Source organism: Hippocampus bargibanti, linkage group LG05 (assembly GCF_051943395.1).
Source record: "Hippocampus bargibanti isolate YZ-2025 linkage group LG05, ASM5194339v1, whole genome shotgun sequence".
Taxonomy (NCBI): Eukaryota; Metazoa; Chordata; class Actinopteri; order Syngnathiformes; family Syngnathidae; genus Hippocampus; species Hippocampus bargibanti.
In genome coordinates, this window is record NC_142738.1 from 11,261,543 (window position 1) to 11,277,682 (window position 16,140).

The 16,140-nt window shown below is 39.1% G+C and overlaps 1 protein-coding gene across 9 annotated transcripts in view; it reads left to right on the forward strand.

The window, feature by feature from the left end:
* Window positions 1–16,140, forward strand: part of tjp1b (tight junction protein 1b) — an 87,807-nt gene that overhangs the window by 10,967 nt on the left and 60,700 nt on the right. The window contains exon 1 of one of the 9 annotated variants that reach the window (XM_088996485.1): window positions 4,151–4,586. The exons of the other annotated variants lie outside the window; for them this stretch is intronic. Coding sequence (XP_088852611.1) covers window positions 4,435–4,586 — 152 coding nt within the window. The 5' untranslated portion in view covers window positions 4,151–4,434. Of the gene's footprint in view, window positions 1–4,150; window positions 4,587–16,140 lie in introns of those variants that run through there. 9 annotated transcript variants of the gene reach the window in all.

Consider the following 16,140-nt stretch of genomic DNA (forward strand, 5'->3'; position numbering starts at 1 on the left):
AGCGTAGACTGGAAGGTTAAAATAGCCCATCAATCAGGCTCCACAAATAACCCGCACAAGCCATCTGTACACTTGATGCAAAAAGCTCAACCCAGCGAAACAGAACACAATTGATGAGGAAAAAGGTAAAATTATCTCAGAGATAGCACCGACAAGGGATCATTCCTCAAGATGGTAAAAGAAGATTACGTTCCTCATCAAGTGTTTAATGCTGAGGAAACCGGCCACTCCATTCCATCAAGCCATCAACGACCATCACAAAGGTAAATAAAACGACTTTATTTGGATTTGCCTTTATTAGTCTCACAGTGGAGAAATTTACATTTCACAGTATCAAAGTGATGAAAGGAATGAAAGTAGAAAAACGACAAAATAATACCATAGCACATTTATTATACATAAAATAAGGTATATTTTGTGTAGTTTTCAGGCTTAGGAAATTAGAAAGTAGAAAAGTAAATTTTATGGGGATTTGGGATTGGATTATTCTCATTTTAATGGTTTCCTATGGGAAATAAATTTTTGGGATACACACTTTTCGCCTTACACACTATGTCTGGGAACCAATTAAGTTCGTAAGCCAAGGTATCACTGTACATCCGCGGACCCCTAACCGCCTCCACACTTTCACACTAAAACACTCAAAAGACAATCATATTGGATTGTGTTCATTGTATCGACCTGAGAGGGGTTTCCAACATGGCGTTTTGTGCTTTTTTTCTTTGCGTCTGTAATGGGCAGAATTTCCACAGCCCCGCTTTGCTCAGCGGAAAGGTTGGTGCTGTTGGACTGTCTGCGGCTGGATGGATGCATGGCTTGAGGAGCCCGCGATGGGAAGTTAGCGCAGAGAGATGGAACTGCTGCGGCTTGGAATTGAAACGGATTTACGAGGGACAGGAGATGTGAGACAATCTCTTTCATCAATGGATGCTTCAGCTTCGTGTTTGCTTTCAACATTTAGCTTGTAGCGGACGTACACATTTCACCATGACGTCCCTGATCCACTGGTGAAAAATACACTTTGCTGCTCTCTTCTTTCATCTAGTCCTCCTTCATATGACAAATAGGGTGCAGAAATTTCTTAGGATTGAAGGACTGTCTATGTCTTTGTGTTGTGTCACATTATTTGTTATTTTGTTTTTTTTGTTGTTTGACTTCAAGATGGTGCTGCAAGAGTGTCTGCCTTTACAGCAGCTCCTGTATTTTTTTCTATTTTTTCCTTTCCTTACCTCTTTCTTTCATCACTTTGCTACTGTGAAATGTAAATTTCTGCACTGTCAGACTAATCAACGCTAATCCAGTCAGTAAAAAAAGCGATTATGAAGCACTCAATGGTTGAAATCTGATTATGTCATTCGAACATTCAATTCGAACATTCAAATATACTCAAAGCAGAGTGGCCAAAAGAAATTCTACAAAATAGCAGTTGGAAATAAATGACTTAATATAAAACAGATTATATCACTTTTCAATGTCAATATGGATCAAATTTGCACTACACGCAGTAAAGAAAGAAAAAAATATATTTTGTTTTTTTGTTCTTTTGACTTCGAAATGGCGCCACAAGAGTGGCTGCCTTGACAGCAACTCCTGTATTTTGTTTTTGGATTTGGATTGGATTTGCCTTTATTAGTCTCGCAGTGGAGAAATTTACATTTCACAGCAGCAAAGTGATAAAAGGAATGAAAGTAGAAAAACAAAATACATGAGCTGCTGCTTTCTATTTCCTCTTTTCCTTCCCTCTTCCTTTCATCACTTTACTGCTGTGAAATATAAATTTCCAATGTGAGATTGATAAAGGTTAATCTAATCTAATCTAATCTAATCTAAAATATTTATGAATTTAAAATACATATCTCAAGTTTTATATATCACAGAGAAGACAGTTTAAAAAAAGGCAGGTCGCTGATGATGTCACCATGTCCAGTGAATGTCCAAAAACCACATGGTTCAACTGTCAATCAATTATCATCCTTGACCTGCACCCGCTCTTCCACAACCACAGAGTCTAGACCGATTGACCTACTCTGTGACCACAACATTATTGATTGAAAAATAACCCAGTTGCGGTCGCGTAGCTGGTGGCAAGCATTGGCATAAGGTTGCCAAAAACAACAAAGGTAATTTGAGGTTCTGTAACAAAAAAATGAATTATTGAAAACCTGGCACTTTTTGCGCACTGTCAGACTTGCAAGAATGGATGGCACGAAAATTATTCATCATCTCCAGAGCCGTGTCAGTTTTAAAAGAATGAGTAAATGTTTTAAAGTCTGCCTGCTAAGTGTTTGCAATGTAAAACCTCCTACGATGAAATATGAAATCACCAAACAGGGGGGCTCAGTATTGCAGTTTGCGTGGTTTCATAAATACAAGTAAACATCATTTAGTAATCACGATCTTCTGATGTTCATTTCAGCTGACAAAATGTTTTTCCACATTGAGTCAACGGGAGAGAGGACTGTGGTAATGAAGTGCAGAACAAGCTGAGATCATTTTAAATGATGACATTTTTAATTTATGGATTTGTGGTGAACGCGGTAATGACAATATAAAGGCAAAACAATCCACTCCAATGTTTGTGAGAAGGGAAGAGAAACAAACGCAACCATCAAGGAAAAAAGCCTGTCAGCATCTTTACGGAAATGTAGCACCCAAAAAATGCAGAAGATGGCGACAAAGCTCCGTGGGAATGGCCTGATTTGTCTCCTGGGAATATCAAATAGTTGTCTCTGTGCAACACACAACGATTCACCATCACGTTATTTATGTGTTTTCATTCTAATCTCGCCATCAACATGGATCAACACGAAGTTTTCAGACCAAACAAAGCATCGCAAAATGCATTGTGTGTCCTTTCTCAGTCATGGGCGTTCCTTCCGTGACGTGACGTGAGGAATCGTCACCAACTCAAAAACAAGACTTCCTGAATATTCAGCGCGAGTTTTACAACGTAAAATCTGCTCAGTAGAAGTCATTTAAAGCGATTTTACAAATTATGGACACAACTTGTCCGGAGGCGTCGATTGTCCTTTAACTCATTCACTGCCAGATGTGCAAAAAATATGTCCACTCCAATGCCAGGGTTTTTGTCATTGTCCCTTGAATTCCAAGACCCACATAATATTGAGTTTTAGGTCTAGATAAACAGTCAATAAAGTGTTAGAAACCTTAGACTATCTTCTTTCATCAGAAAAAAAGAGCGAATTACTACATTTTATGGGCCTGGAGTTATATGAGCTTGAAATAAGGGCAGCTGTCCAAAATACAATGCATACATATTGGTTTATATAGCGCTTTAACAACAGCTGAAACTGGAACAAAGCACTAACATGGAAAAGGGAACTGCTGCCTTCTCATGGAAAAGAAAAAAAAAACATTGCCAGAGGCCATGGCCAGCGCTTTATCGGAACCCAAGCATGAAAACACAAAATCCGAATAAATTTGGGAATGGCGCTCTACGTCACATTTTCAATTCCCGAATAAATTCGTGAATGGCAGTGGGTTAGTTAATTACGTGCTGACTCTGTATTTTAATAGAGTGACGTGATTTGTTATTTAGTGCAATTTTCAATTTTGTTATTCTTTGAGGGCATCCGGAAGGCATTTCCATTCATTATATCAGCTACACAAGCAAGCCAACTGATTTTGAAGAGGGGTGTCTGCAGCGGTCAAAATCCCCACCTACCCATAAAAAATGATTACCCAAATGTTTTTTTTGCTGGGCTATACACTTTCCTCATCGCCAACATTTGTTGACAGATTGAGGGTTGGTATCATCATCATGTGAGTATTGCTATCATTTCAATGCCTCGTGATGTTTTACGTCAAGCAGAGTCTCATGTCACCTGTTCTTCTGACCACTATGTCGCGGAAGTACGAGAAAGTGACAGGATGATCATTCTTTCAAAAAAGTTCGTTTACACCTCAACAATGGTTCCACCCTCTAACCCCCTTATTTCTGAAATGATGGCTACGCCCCTGACTACTACTACTACCAACACCAACACCGAGCATCTTAAAATGAGCACCTCCTCCCTCGCCATCCTCCCCCGCCCCTTCGTACTTCGCACACACACATATACACACGCTGCAGCGTTTTTTTAAGTGTGTTGACGAAGGAGGAGGCAGGAAGCCGCTCACGTCCAGAGCGTGTTAGGAAGAGGAGAGAGAGGACGCGCGCACGTTGACTCGCCAGAAGAAAAAAAAACAGGGAGGGGGCGGGGGGGATCGAACGGAAGGGCGGCACGTTTCGCTGCGAGTGTCATTGCAGACATGGGTCGCCGCCGTTCGACACCTTGCCTTGAGCTCCTTGGGGGGTGTTTTCGCGTTCAGTCCTTCGGCTCTGCAAATGGCGATGTGCTACTGATGCTACCGCTGCCGAGCCCGGGAGACGCAGCCGAGGCGGCGGATGCCAGGGAATAATAAGACTCATATATGATCACCTGCGCTTTTCTTTGCCTGGGATTTTCCGTAGCGGTGGACGGTACCATGGTGAATTACCAGAAATATATTACTGTGATGCAGCTGGCTCTGGGGGTGACCGCCTCAAACAAAGAACATTGTCTTCCACCCAGGAAGCGAATGTGGTGAGTAAGATTAAGGGAAGGTGAGGGAGGATGCAGGTGGACGTTTGGGAGAAGGGGGTGTAGACACAAATCAAACCTGTTTTAAGGGATCTTCAACACAATAGTGATTTTGTCACTGCAGCCAATCTGTAACCATCTTACTAGAATGCATGATGGGAGTTAGTCTCTGTGTATGTGTGTGTTCTTCCCCCTAAAGTTGACTAGCTAGTACTGTGTTTCCCAACCTTTTTTGAGCCGAAGTAAATATTTTTACAAATACTATCTTATAGACCACAGTCAATCAAAAATGCCCCAAAAAAACGAATGTACATATTAATTAAGTACCGCCTGCCATCTAGTGGAAGATGATTTAATTGTTTTACCTGTCGTGACACGTCACTGGCATAGATGGATGCATTTACGTTATTTGTTGTAAATCGGGTTTGAACACTTAACCGTTTCTGTATTTGACTCTTATTGTATTTTATTTATTATTGTATCTATGCTTGTCTGTGACTGTTAAGTGTCCTTGAGAGCGTTGAAAGGCGCTTGAAATAAAATGTATTATTATTATTATTATTATTATTATTATTATTATTATTATTATTATTATTATTATGTGATGAAGTTGGTGAATACCCGACCTTGTTGATGTCACAATTTGCATGGTGGGGGTGGTTTCCCCCCAAAAAAGGAGACAGGCTGGAGGAGCAGGGTGTATTTGACAAATTGTATGACATAAAGTCAGCAGGAACAAACTCCCAAACAACAAAGTTATTCGAACAAAAAAGTTCAAAGTAGCAAACAAAACCACGAGTAAACCATTACAAGGTAAAACTAATTTGATAGGATGAAACAAACAATGACCCGACATTGAATGGTCATGCCATGCGCACCGGATTATGAGGTCAGCTTTGGAAACAAATCTTGTCTTTTAGGTGCGACTTATAGTGCAGAAAATACGGGTATTTGAATAAAAAGTAAAAGTTTCATAAACGTTTGGAACTGATTTTTTTTTAACATTTTACGGTTTGAATGTTGCATTGAATATTCTTATATGTAATATTATAAAAGTGCAATGTTATCATAAAGTTTATAACACCTTTTTGCTTTGTAACCGATTACACCAAACTGACCGTGAGACATTTTCTTCTATAAAATATTTGGAACTGCATAGTGTGTGTTGGCTTAGAGCATGATTTGTTTTGTATTGTTTCATTTATAAAAAAAGTGAAGTGCAGACATGTTAAGTTAGAGAAATCGTAATTAGGGAGATTTTCGTACTCGCGACTCTGTGATGCGTTTTAAAATAATGTGAGCGTTGCAAAAGTGTAAATTAGAAATAAATAAAACACAATAATGCTTTCATTGTTTATTTATACATTCAATTAGTATAAAATGTTTTGTTTTTTAAATTTGCTTTTGTTTCACCTTACAAATGAACTGTCTGTATTGTGTCAATAGTTGCTTCATAAAGTGAGTATTGTGGTTAAAATCGGGAGTCTCCCGACCAAATTGTAAGACTTAACATGTATGGAAGTGGCCCTGACTCCTCCTTCCAGCTTTATTTTTTTATTTTTTTGTTTCTATCCCTCAATTGAACACGCTTGAACGTCTCTAAATTGAGTGAAAAAGGAAAAATCACTGGTTGGAAATCACTTTCCTGGGGTGATTTAATTATCTCAATCTCCATCTGAGTCAGTGTGAATGCAAATTGGTCATTTATCCATCTCCTTTCCTATAGTGTATTTCCCTTTTAATAAAACACATAATGCATGAAACATGGCACGCTATTGTTTTTATGCTCACATGTAAACCCCCCATTTCGACATTTAGACTCTTTGTTCACAGCAGGTTTGTGTCTTCACTTGCCATCACTTTGTGTCCTCATTACTCCAAAGTGCAGTGGTCACCTCCTCTCGCTCTCTCCCTGTGCTCTGTTTACTTAAAAAGAACACACATTTCCTCTGTTTTTTCCCCCGCTCGGGACAGAGTACCAAAGCCAGGGCATTTGTGTGTGTTTGTTTGGTCTTCTTATTTAATCTTATCATCTTGTTCAAAATCAAAGATACTTAATTAGGCGTTGGCTGCATTGAAATGAAATAGCAGGTGGACTTAACAAACAATTGGCTACCACGATTGAGCCAAACCGAAGCACAATGCATGAAGAGTAATAATCACGATAGGACTTGCTGTAGAAAATGCGGACATTTCATTTTGGCACCTCAATCTAATGAGTTTTCATATGTGCGCCGGTGACATGAATTAAGATTTGAATTAGCCTTTTAAAACAATTATTGAATCACAATTTTCAAATTTGAGTCAAAACGAGCACTGTCATAGAGGAATCTTTGGACGTATGCATTTCTATGTTGCATTTGAGCGCGACGGGAAGCCTTTGTGTGTGTCGGGGAATACTGGTTTTAGCTAGCTAATAATCATTACATTCGACTGTTGAGCCGGCAGTCAATAAAGCCCAGCCGGCAGTGACCATGTCTTTCTGATTTCACTGCTGGTGTCTCAGAGCAGCATACAAAGGGCTTTTGGCCACTTGGATGCTGGTCAGACCAAAGACAACAGGTTAGCTTTCTGCAAGCTAGTTCGTACTTGGGTATAGCTAGTTCGTACTTGGTGCTAGCTAGTTTGTACTTGGTGCTAGCTAGTTCATACTATATACAGATACATTTTCTGGACCAATGCCCCGAATTCTATGGTATTCGAAATTTAAAAAAGTCACAGGTGACAAACTCCTCAGTTTAAACGGTTGTTTGTTTCCCTTGTGTGCATGAGCACAGCCGACTTCATTCGCCGCCATAAAGCACGAGAGGTGCACAGGTGTGGTCTCAAGTAGAGACGCAGGAAATAATCTACTCATCATAATACTAGATATTTTAGTCGTTCAACACAAATAAAGTTAACATTTTCATATACCAATAATGATAATCTGATACCACGATAAGATAGTCACTGAAGGAACCACTGTCCCTGAAATGTGTTTTCCTTCTGCGATTGGCAAGCACACAGTCTAGAGTGTATTCCGCCTGCTGCCCAAAGTCACGTGCGATAGGCTCCCTCCCACCTGTAATTTACGTGAAGAAAGCAGATTAGAAAATGGATGGATGGATGGATTTGTTTCCCTTAGCATGTACAGTAGATCTCAGTGGCTTCATAAGCATGACTGGGAAAATGTTCTATTCATTCTGCTGTCATGACACAGGCCTATGTCTTGTAAATTATTCAAATCATCATTTTACAGTAACATATATTTATATCGTAAATGTCTGTAACAAACATGCGCGGTAGCTATCACAGAAGTCAAGGGTGCTCTCAATGGCAGCTATTTAGCTTCATGCCTCATCATCCCTTGTATGATATCAACGGCTGCCTGGGGATATAATGAGGGTTTTTTTTCAAAGACCTTTCATGTCTCCCTTGTTGTTGTTTGTGATGATTCATGTGTCTTTCCACCAAGCATCTAATTTTATTTGAAGGAACACAGGCACAAAGGGCTGAATTTTTTTAACACAAGTACATAGAGGGCACTGATCTCGTTAGATTGAAGATTTGTTACGGTGAGAGTGACAGAAAGAGGTCGCGACAACCGATGTCAGGTGTCATGAAACTTATGGGCTTCTCGAGCGTTCACAGAATAATGAGCAATTTTAGTACCCGACTGATATTTTAGAGAATCGGGGACTCCTCGTTGCAGCTGAGTATTATGGAAAATCTCCCTGGTCCTTTCTGAGTATTTGAGAGAAATGTGTAGTTTCATTCTATTCCCACTGTATCTACCCCGGTCAAGGATGACGCTTCGTACTGATGTCACGTTTATTGTGAAACACTTGAACACCGTGAAAAGTATAAAGGACAAAATGGAACTGTATAGTGCCACTTAGCAGTTTTTTTTGACGACGATAAAAGTGCAGCGTGTTCTACCGGAAACAAATTCCTTGTGTGTTCTACATACTTGGCAATAAAGATGATTCTGATTCTGATTCTGACATTAAAACAACAACATTACAATAAGTTCGACAATAAGTTCGACAAAACATTCAGTCAATAAGGAAATTAATAACGTACCGTGTGCACCTTATTAACCGAAAGTAGACGAACGTTGACGTAGACTTGAGACTGTCGTTCTCTATTTAACAGTTGCTCTGCTTGTGTCTCTCTCTCTCGCATTAGTCTCGTTCCGTCTGTCTCGAAGACGATTTTTAGAAAAACACACATGTAAAGTTTCGCATAGAAATGTTAAACACTTTTACAGAACAACAAGTCCAAATAAATTATATTTTCGTTGTCATGGCAACCAATGACAAGATACCCGCCAGTTACACCCACCTCTTTTGTCCTATACATCTCACCGGATCTTCTTGATCAATATCAATGTCTTGTAATTGCTATTAGTGGACTTTTCAAAATAATCACATTCCCTTAGACTCTATCACCACTAATGATGGCTTTTGGATGATGATGATGATGATGATGATGATAATAACAGAGATCTCTTTTTAGGATTGGTAAATATTACAGTTAATTTCCCGAATTGCTTTGTATTCTGAGATTGCACTCCACTGTGACGCCGCTTGGAGCTAGAAAAGCTGCACACTCATTGAAAATTGTTAAGAATTTAAGAGATTTAGTGAGAGAACTGATTCATGGGCACAAATAAGATGTGCGATGATATTTTTTCTAAGGAGTATGAGACACTTGGGGGGAGCACAATTTCATAATATTACTAATCATTAGACTAATAACTACCAGTTTTAATATTTAATGGCTCAGTATCCATTTCTATTATTAGGCATTATTCTTCAAAACAAAGTTTCAAGCGGTTTATTGCCACTTCCCACTGAAACTTATTGTTGTCAGTTGCCTCCATGACAGATGCCCTGCAGCCTTGTTGGGGGAAAAAGTATCCACAGTGGATTTCCTACGCACTTGATCTTGTAATATTTGCAGGTATTGTTGTATCCAATTGAAATTATAAACTTATCCTTGCCGATGTCATATACAACATATAGGAAGTACAAAAGTATGATTAGGATGATACACATACTCACTATCATTGTTGTCACCTGAAACTGTCCTCACATGGCAAAGCATCATATAAGAGAAATTATATCACACTGAAGGAGAAAGTAGGGCTGTGTGAGTCTTGGTACCAGGTATTGGGTTTATCCTTGGCCCTATTTCAAGGTATCGATTCTCATAACAGTGGTTGAGACTAGTATTGGCTGCCCTGTAATGGCCATTTTATAATTGGAAACTGAAAATGCATTTTATGTAAATGGATCTTCGGTAGAAAAAGAACATTGCTATTCATTTCAATCTATTTTAAGGGAATTTTTTTGTCACATGTCGGTCTTATTTTTTTCTTTTTTTTAATTTGTATTTATTTTTTTAACTGTCTGTAATTCTTTTGCATAGGACCATTCTGACTGACAGGTTAGCAGGTCCACCTCACATCGCAGAGATGCAGCGGTCAAATGTAGGTTCTGGCCTTCCTCTATGGAGTTTGCGTGTCCTACCTGTGCCTGCGTGGGTTTTCTCCGGGTACTCCGGTTTACTCCCACATTCCAAAAACATGCATGGCAGGCTGATTGAACACTTCAAATTGTGTGATCGTGAGCGCAGCTGTGATAGGCTCTAGCACACACACAGCCCTGATGAGGAAAGAGCAGATTAGAAAACGGACTGTTGGATAGATGTTTTTGGAGAAATTGTCTTTTCTAACTGTATTTAGTTAATAATAATTACACATTTCATTTATATGCGCCTTTCAAAACTCTCAAGGTCACCTTACAGTCACAGCATAAGTTTTTCTGTGGGTGAGCAGCGGCAGCCACACTCGCCAGCGTTCACGCAACCCGGAATAACTTAACTTTAGTATTATTATTATTAAATAGATAGAAAGCTAGCTCGCTAGCTAATATATAGCTAATAAAAAGCTAAGCTAGCTAGATAGTCAGCTATATAGCCGGCCAGCTAATAGCTAGGCAGATAGATAGCCAGCCAGCTAGCCAGATCGGTAATAGATAGCAAATAGATACTCCAAAAGGTCTGGTGATGGTGCTGGAGGGATTGGGGGGGGGGGGGGGGGGGTTAACAATTATTATTATTATTTTTATCAAGTGTCTAATAGCTGAGGTCTTCTATATATTCCATTATTGGTGTCTTTATTGATTCATAATGCACCTCCATTTTATATTCAATGTCGAATTTCTCCACTGTGAGACTAATAAAGGCAAATCCAATCCAATCCAACTCTTATCTCCCACCTTTAAGATGTGATAAAAGACACTTGGAGAAAAAGTATTTATCAAAACATGCATCCATGAATGCATTACGTAACATCTGATTGAAACAATGACCATGGGTCAGTTGAGAGTCAAACCCTCCACTTCCTGCAAAGTCAATCTTATCAAGTCTCTCCACTTGATCTTGTTGACGAGACTGGGCTGCTATTTAAATGGATTTGAACATGGTCTGTGCATCAATACCATAGCTTGGAATGCACCCGTCTAAAGAAAAATCAAGAAATCAATCCAAAATCTGCACTAATTTGCTCTAAAATTTGAGACTGCTAATAGAAAACACTTCTATCAGGAGACATCTCATTCGAGCAGCACAAAGAAGCACCATTTGTTTATTTAGTAAGTGCTTTGGTCAGCTTGTGAGTGAAAGCAGGGCCTGTGTGTTTCTGACATTTTTGTACAAAAAAGGTCATCCTTCTGCACGTCCTGTTTCGTAGCTGGGGAAAGAAATGTTCAATACAAAATGTACTATTTGCAAGTCACATTTTTTTCCATTCTTGTGTGATATGAATAAGGTTGTGTGGATCGATAGTCAGGCGGCGATTCCCGGTCAAGCAGTGCATGATGGCATCATGTCTCAAAAATATCAATGACTCTGCCATGTATGAAAAATACAAAGTAAATGTTATGAATGCTCAATGCTAGATTTTTTTCCAGAACAATCCCAGTATGAATACAGCACTGTACTGTAGTTGAGTATCCATAATACCACACAAACTTGTCAGTTAACACAGTGATAGATAATTCTGGAGAGCTTTCATTATTATTTTTCTATAAGCTTTGGTGGCATGATTACACAATATTTTGAAATTTGGGTCTGCAATGTGTCTGATTTGTTTCTGTTTCTCCATTTTTGGTAAATAGACTTTGACTATGGGATGAATAATAATAATAATAATAATAATAATAATAATAATAATAATAATAATAATAATAATAATAATAATAATAATAATACATTTCATTTCTAAGCGCCTTTCAAAACTCTCAAGGACACTTCACAGTCACAGGATATTTTTTCTGCGGTTGAGCAGCGGCAGCCACACGCGCCGGCGTTCACTCAACCCGGAATAACTCAAATACAATGTAGTATTATTATTATTAAATAGATAGAAAGCTAGCTATTAAATAGATAGAAAGCCAGGAAGTAACAAAGTAAAAAGAACAAAAAAAAATATATATATTTTTATATATAATTATATATTTTACGTAATTCATATTCTACAGTCTATTCCAGTAAGAATAGTAAAAGCTCATATTTTGAACACACAAGACACATTGCCGCAGCCCCTTTCCACAAATCATATTGATTGATTTCTCCTTTTAGATCAATACAATCCTTTAGGCATGAACTCCGTGTTACTTTTGTAACTGGGAAAATAATTGCTTATTAGTGTAAAAAGTAAATTCAAATTTAGACTTCCAAGCTACCATTCAGAGTGAGTCATGTCATTCATGATTTGAATTTATTATAAGAGGATGTGACATCACTGACACGTGAGCTTTTTCAATGAAGAAATAGCAGACTCGTATTATCTGATCCCATTTTTAAATCTTTACATAATTTCAGCATTAATTCTTCCCCATTCCCCGGTCAAATGGTCGCCGCGGCTTCCTTTCCCGCTCATCTCTTTCAGCGTGTGGTGCTGAGATTTACACATCCCTCTGCCCCAATGCCGCGTGTCTGTGTTTGTGCGCCATGTGCTCTCCCGAAATTAGCGGAGGCACGACTCTGCTTCCCTTTGATAAAGCCTGAATAGCTGCAGCTCACTATATTAGGATTAGTCTTTGCAAACAGATGTTCCTCTTGCCCGCAGTCTTAAAACCAGATTCCCTCCCCCTGCACACAGCCAAAGATTAGCATTAACCTGACTAAATGAACTTTACACTCTGTTGCAAGCCTGCAGGGATAATACAACAAGTCGTATGCATTTATGTAACGTTTGCCTTTATTTTTAACATCTGCCTCACCAATGAAGAGGGTGAGCTTGAACTTCTAGCTGTGATCGCGTGTGCCTCGTGTCCGTGCCGCTCTTGTGAATCATGGTCGCTCAGCAAATTGTTACATTAGCAGTGGCAAAGATGTGAGAAATGAAGCGGAACATTGACTATTGACCTGCTGATTAAGCAGAAGCCATTATTCCTCAAATCAATTGCACCCGATTGTCCCTGCAGGACGACTGACAAAAAAGCGGCTGTTTAATGCCAAGTGTGTCCCTGCTTCTTTCTTTGTAACAGCATCAGACGCATGCTAAACTTTATTAGCGCCCTCCATCATCACACTCCAAGATGGACTCTGCATGCTGTAAGAGGTCTCCCGATTGATCTGCTTTCTTTTGAAGCTGATTTTTTCCTCTTTGTTCTCGCGAGCTACTGTATGTATGTGTGTGTGTATATATTATACAAGACCACCGACATTAAATGGACTTGCCGTTTTGATAACGTGAAATTACAGTGGCAAACCGTCGCCAAAAAGATTATAGTTAGCATCTCCCTGACTTGTTTGTCTAACTGTCAGCAGGATTATACAAGAACTAGCAGGCAGCTTGATTTTCATAAATCCTTACAGGGCTGAGCGAGAGTAATGGAGGAAACTGTCGCATTTTGAACGGATACAAACCACAGCTCAGATCCAGGAATTATCTTTAGCGGGACATTTTGATGGAATGTTTACAGGCTTTAAAGGACAACCGACGTCACTTTTTTGTTTTTTAACTGACATCAGAAAAACGTTTTATAGCATCTAAAATACCCAAAACACGCAGTATGATATTTTTAGTCAAATGCAAAACACCAATAAAAATGACCTAAAGTGTCCAAAATCTGCAAAAAAATTGAGCTGCGAATTGGGCATTTTCCCGCCCCCAGTTTGTGACGTCACGCCAAGATGTCTTGCATTGCTGGAGAATCCAATCAATGGCTTCAGATTCGGAGAATATGCTTTCTTGTTACACATCCAGTTATGAATATGATTCAAATAGTTCTGAAGAAGAAAGCATACATGTTTGCAATCGATTAAAGAATTTATTCCATGCCATTTTGAGGCAACATTGGGGCAACAACGGATCATCAGAAAAGAGGCACAAAATGGCGACCTCCAGTGGCCACCTCCGCTTCCACAGGCTGATTAATTCCTTATATGGAGCTTGGACTCCCTCTTCTGGCGGCTTTTGGGTGCAACACGATTCTCAGACCAAACATGTACAGTAAAATACATTGACGTGATGGAAGGACGCTACAATGCGTCTTTTTTACGGTCAGGGGCGGTCCTTTCATGACGTCACGTACGGACTCGTCACCAACTCAAAAACAAGACTTCCTGAATATTCAGAGCGAGTCTTAAAAAGTAAAATATAGCTATATGCGGTGGAATCTTATTAAAATACGCTCAGTAGAAGTCATTTGAAGCCATTTTACAAATTATGGACACAACTTGTCCGGAGACGTCGGTTGTCCTTTAACCGATATCACAAAGTGGGGCACGGTGAATAGCCCCTCTCAAAATGACTCATTCCATCTTGACATACTGCATATAAAGAATGGCGTGAAAATAGGGACATAGTTGTGAAAAATAAAAACTGAAAATGATTACACACACACAGGCTCTTGAATGCACATATATGACACGTGTTATGAGGTAACATTTGTGATGAGAACATGTAATTTAAATTGTATTGCGTTGAATTATTTTTCACATTAAATCTTGCGTGCAAATTTAAATACAGTAAAGTCTCGTTAATCGATGATGATATCATTTCTATAAATGTAATTTTCTCTGTGCGTGCATGCTCGGCAAGCCTCGTGGATATTGTTCAAATGCAGCAAAGTGAGCAGAAATGTCACATTTTATGCATTCTTATAACTCAAATGGGGAATAAATAGCGTCACATTTGTTTTAAAGAAGACTAAATCAAATGACAACGGTGGTTTGTTTCTTTGCACATTATATCTGAGTGGACCAGTTGTTGAACCGTGTAACATTCTGCTCTTTTGTGGCCTCCAGTGTTTTGGCTGCACTCCATTTCCGAATCAACATCTAGAAAATGAGTTTGTGAATGCACTGGACAGCTCCGGGGCTGAGGCGGTGTCCAAGCAGCTTTTTCTCATTGCTCATGTTTGCAATCTTGTTTAGCAGAACAATCTGAGGTCGACTGTATTTGATTGCACGACTTTTTTTTGCATCCAGTAAGCACCTTATCTGCCTCGAGGCAATATCGAATTAATGCAGAGAGAAAAGTGAAAGCGATGTTGTTTTTGCTGGAATTTCCTTTCTCTAAATATTTTCCATACTGCGTCTCCAAATCCTGGAAGCTCTTCTGGGTCTTGTGCAGAAGTCGCTAATGGATATCTGGTCCGTGATACCTTGATGCTGTTGAAAAGATAATATGGTGTATCATGACTAACACTGAAAATGTTTGTGAGAATTCTGTCAAATTGAATGCACATATCATACTTATTAAGTACGACTGTCAATTCCTAATGATTGAATGATTCCCTTGTTAATAGTTGAAAACTTTAGGTACAGGTTCTTGTGGACAAAAAAAGCATTACAGAAATACAGATTCCACCTCTAATTTAAAAAAAGGGAAAAAATGACAAAAAAGAAAAAAGACTCTCGAACAAAAGGAATTTTATTGTCAATGATGTACAGCAATCATTTTGCTATAGCATCACAGCAGGGAAAGAAAAACTTGCATATGCTGTAGTGTTTTTTATGAAACATTTGTGCACATTTGCAGTATTCATCTCAGTCTTCTGACATTTTTACCATGCTTAGAATGACTTGTTTTTTTTTATCCTTTCACCTGCCCCACCCCCATCCCCTTTCAAATTGACGCTGCGGACAGCAAATTTCCCCATTGTGGGACAATTAAAGGTTTCTGATTCTGATTCTGAGACCCTATTTTTTAATTAACTTGCAAAGTCCTCGTACTGAAAATTGTGCTGGGCACATCGATGAAAAGGTTTCTTCAGCCGTACTTCTTTGAAGGTGTCGGATGTTTCACTCCTCATCCGAAAAGCTTTGTCAACGGATGAGGAGCGAAACGTCCGCCATCTTCAAAGAAGTACAGATGACGGCTGAAGACCCCTTTTCATTGATGGACCACTCCTGTACGACTGAAAGTTTACACAGACTTACTGGGCGCGCTATCGAAACGATGTCAGAATCAGAATCATCTTTATTGGCTAAGTATGTAAAACACACAAGGAATTTGTTTTTGGTAGTACACAGACATGACAAATAAGTATTGATGACA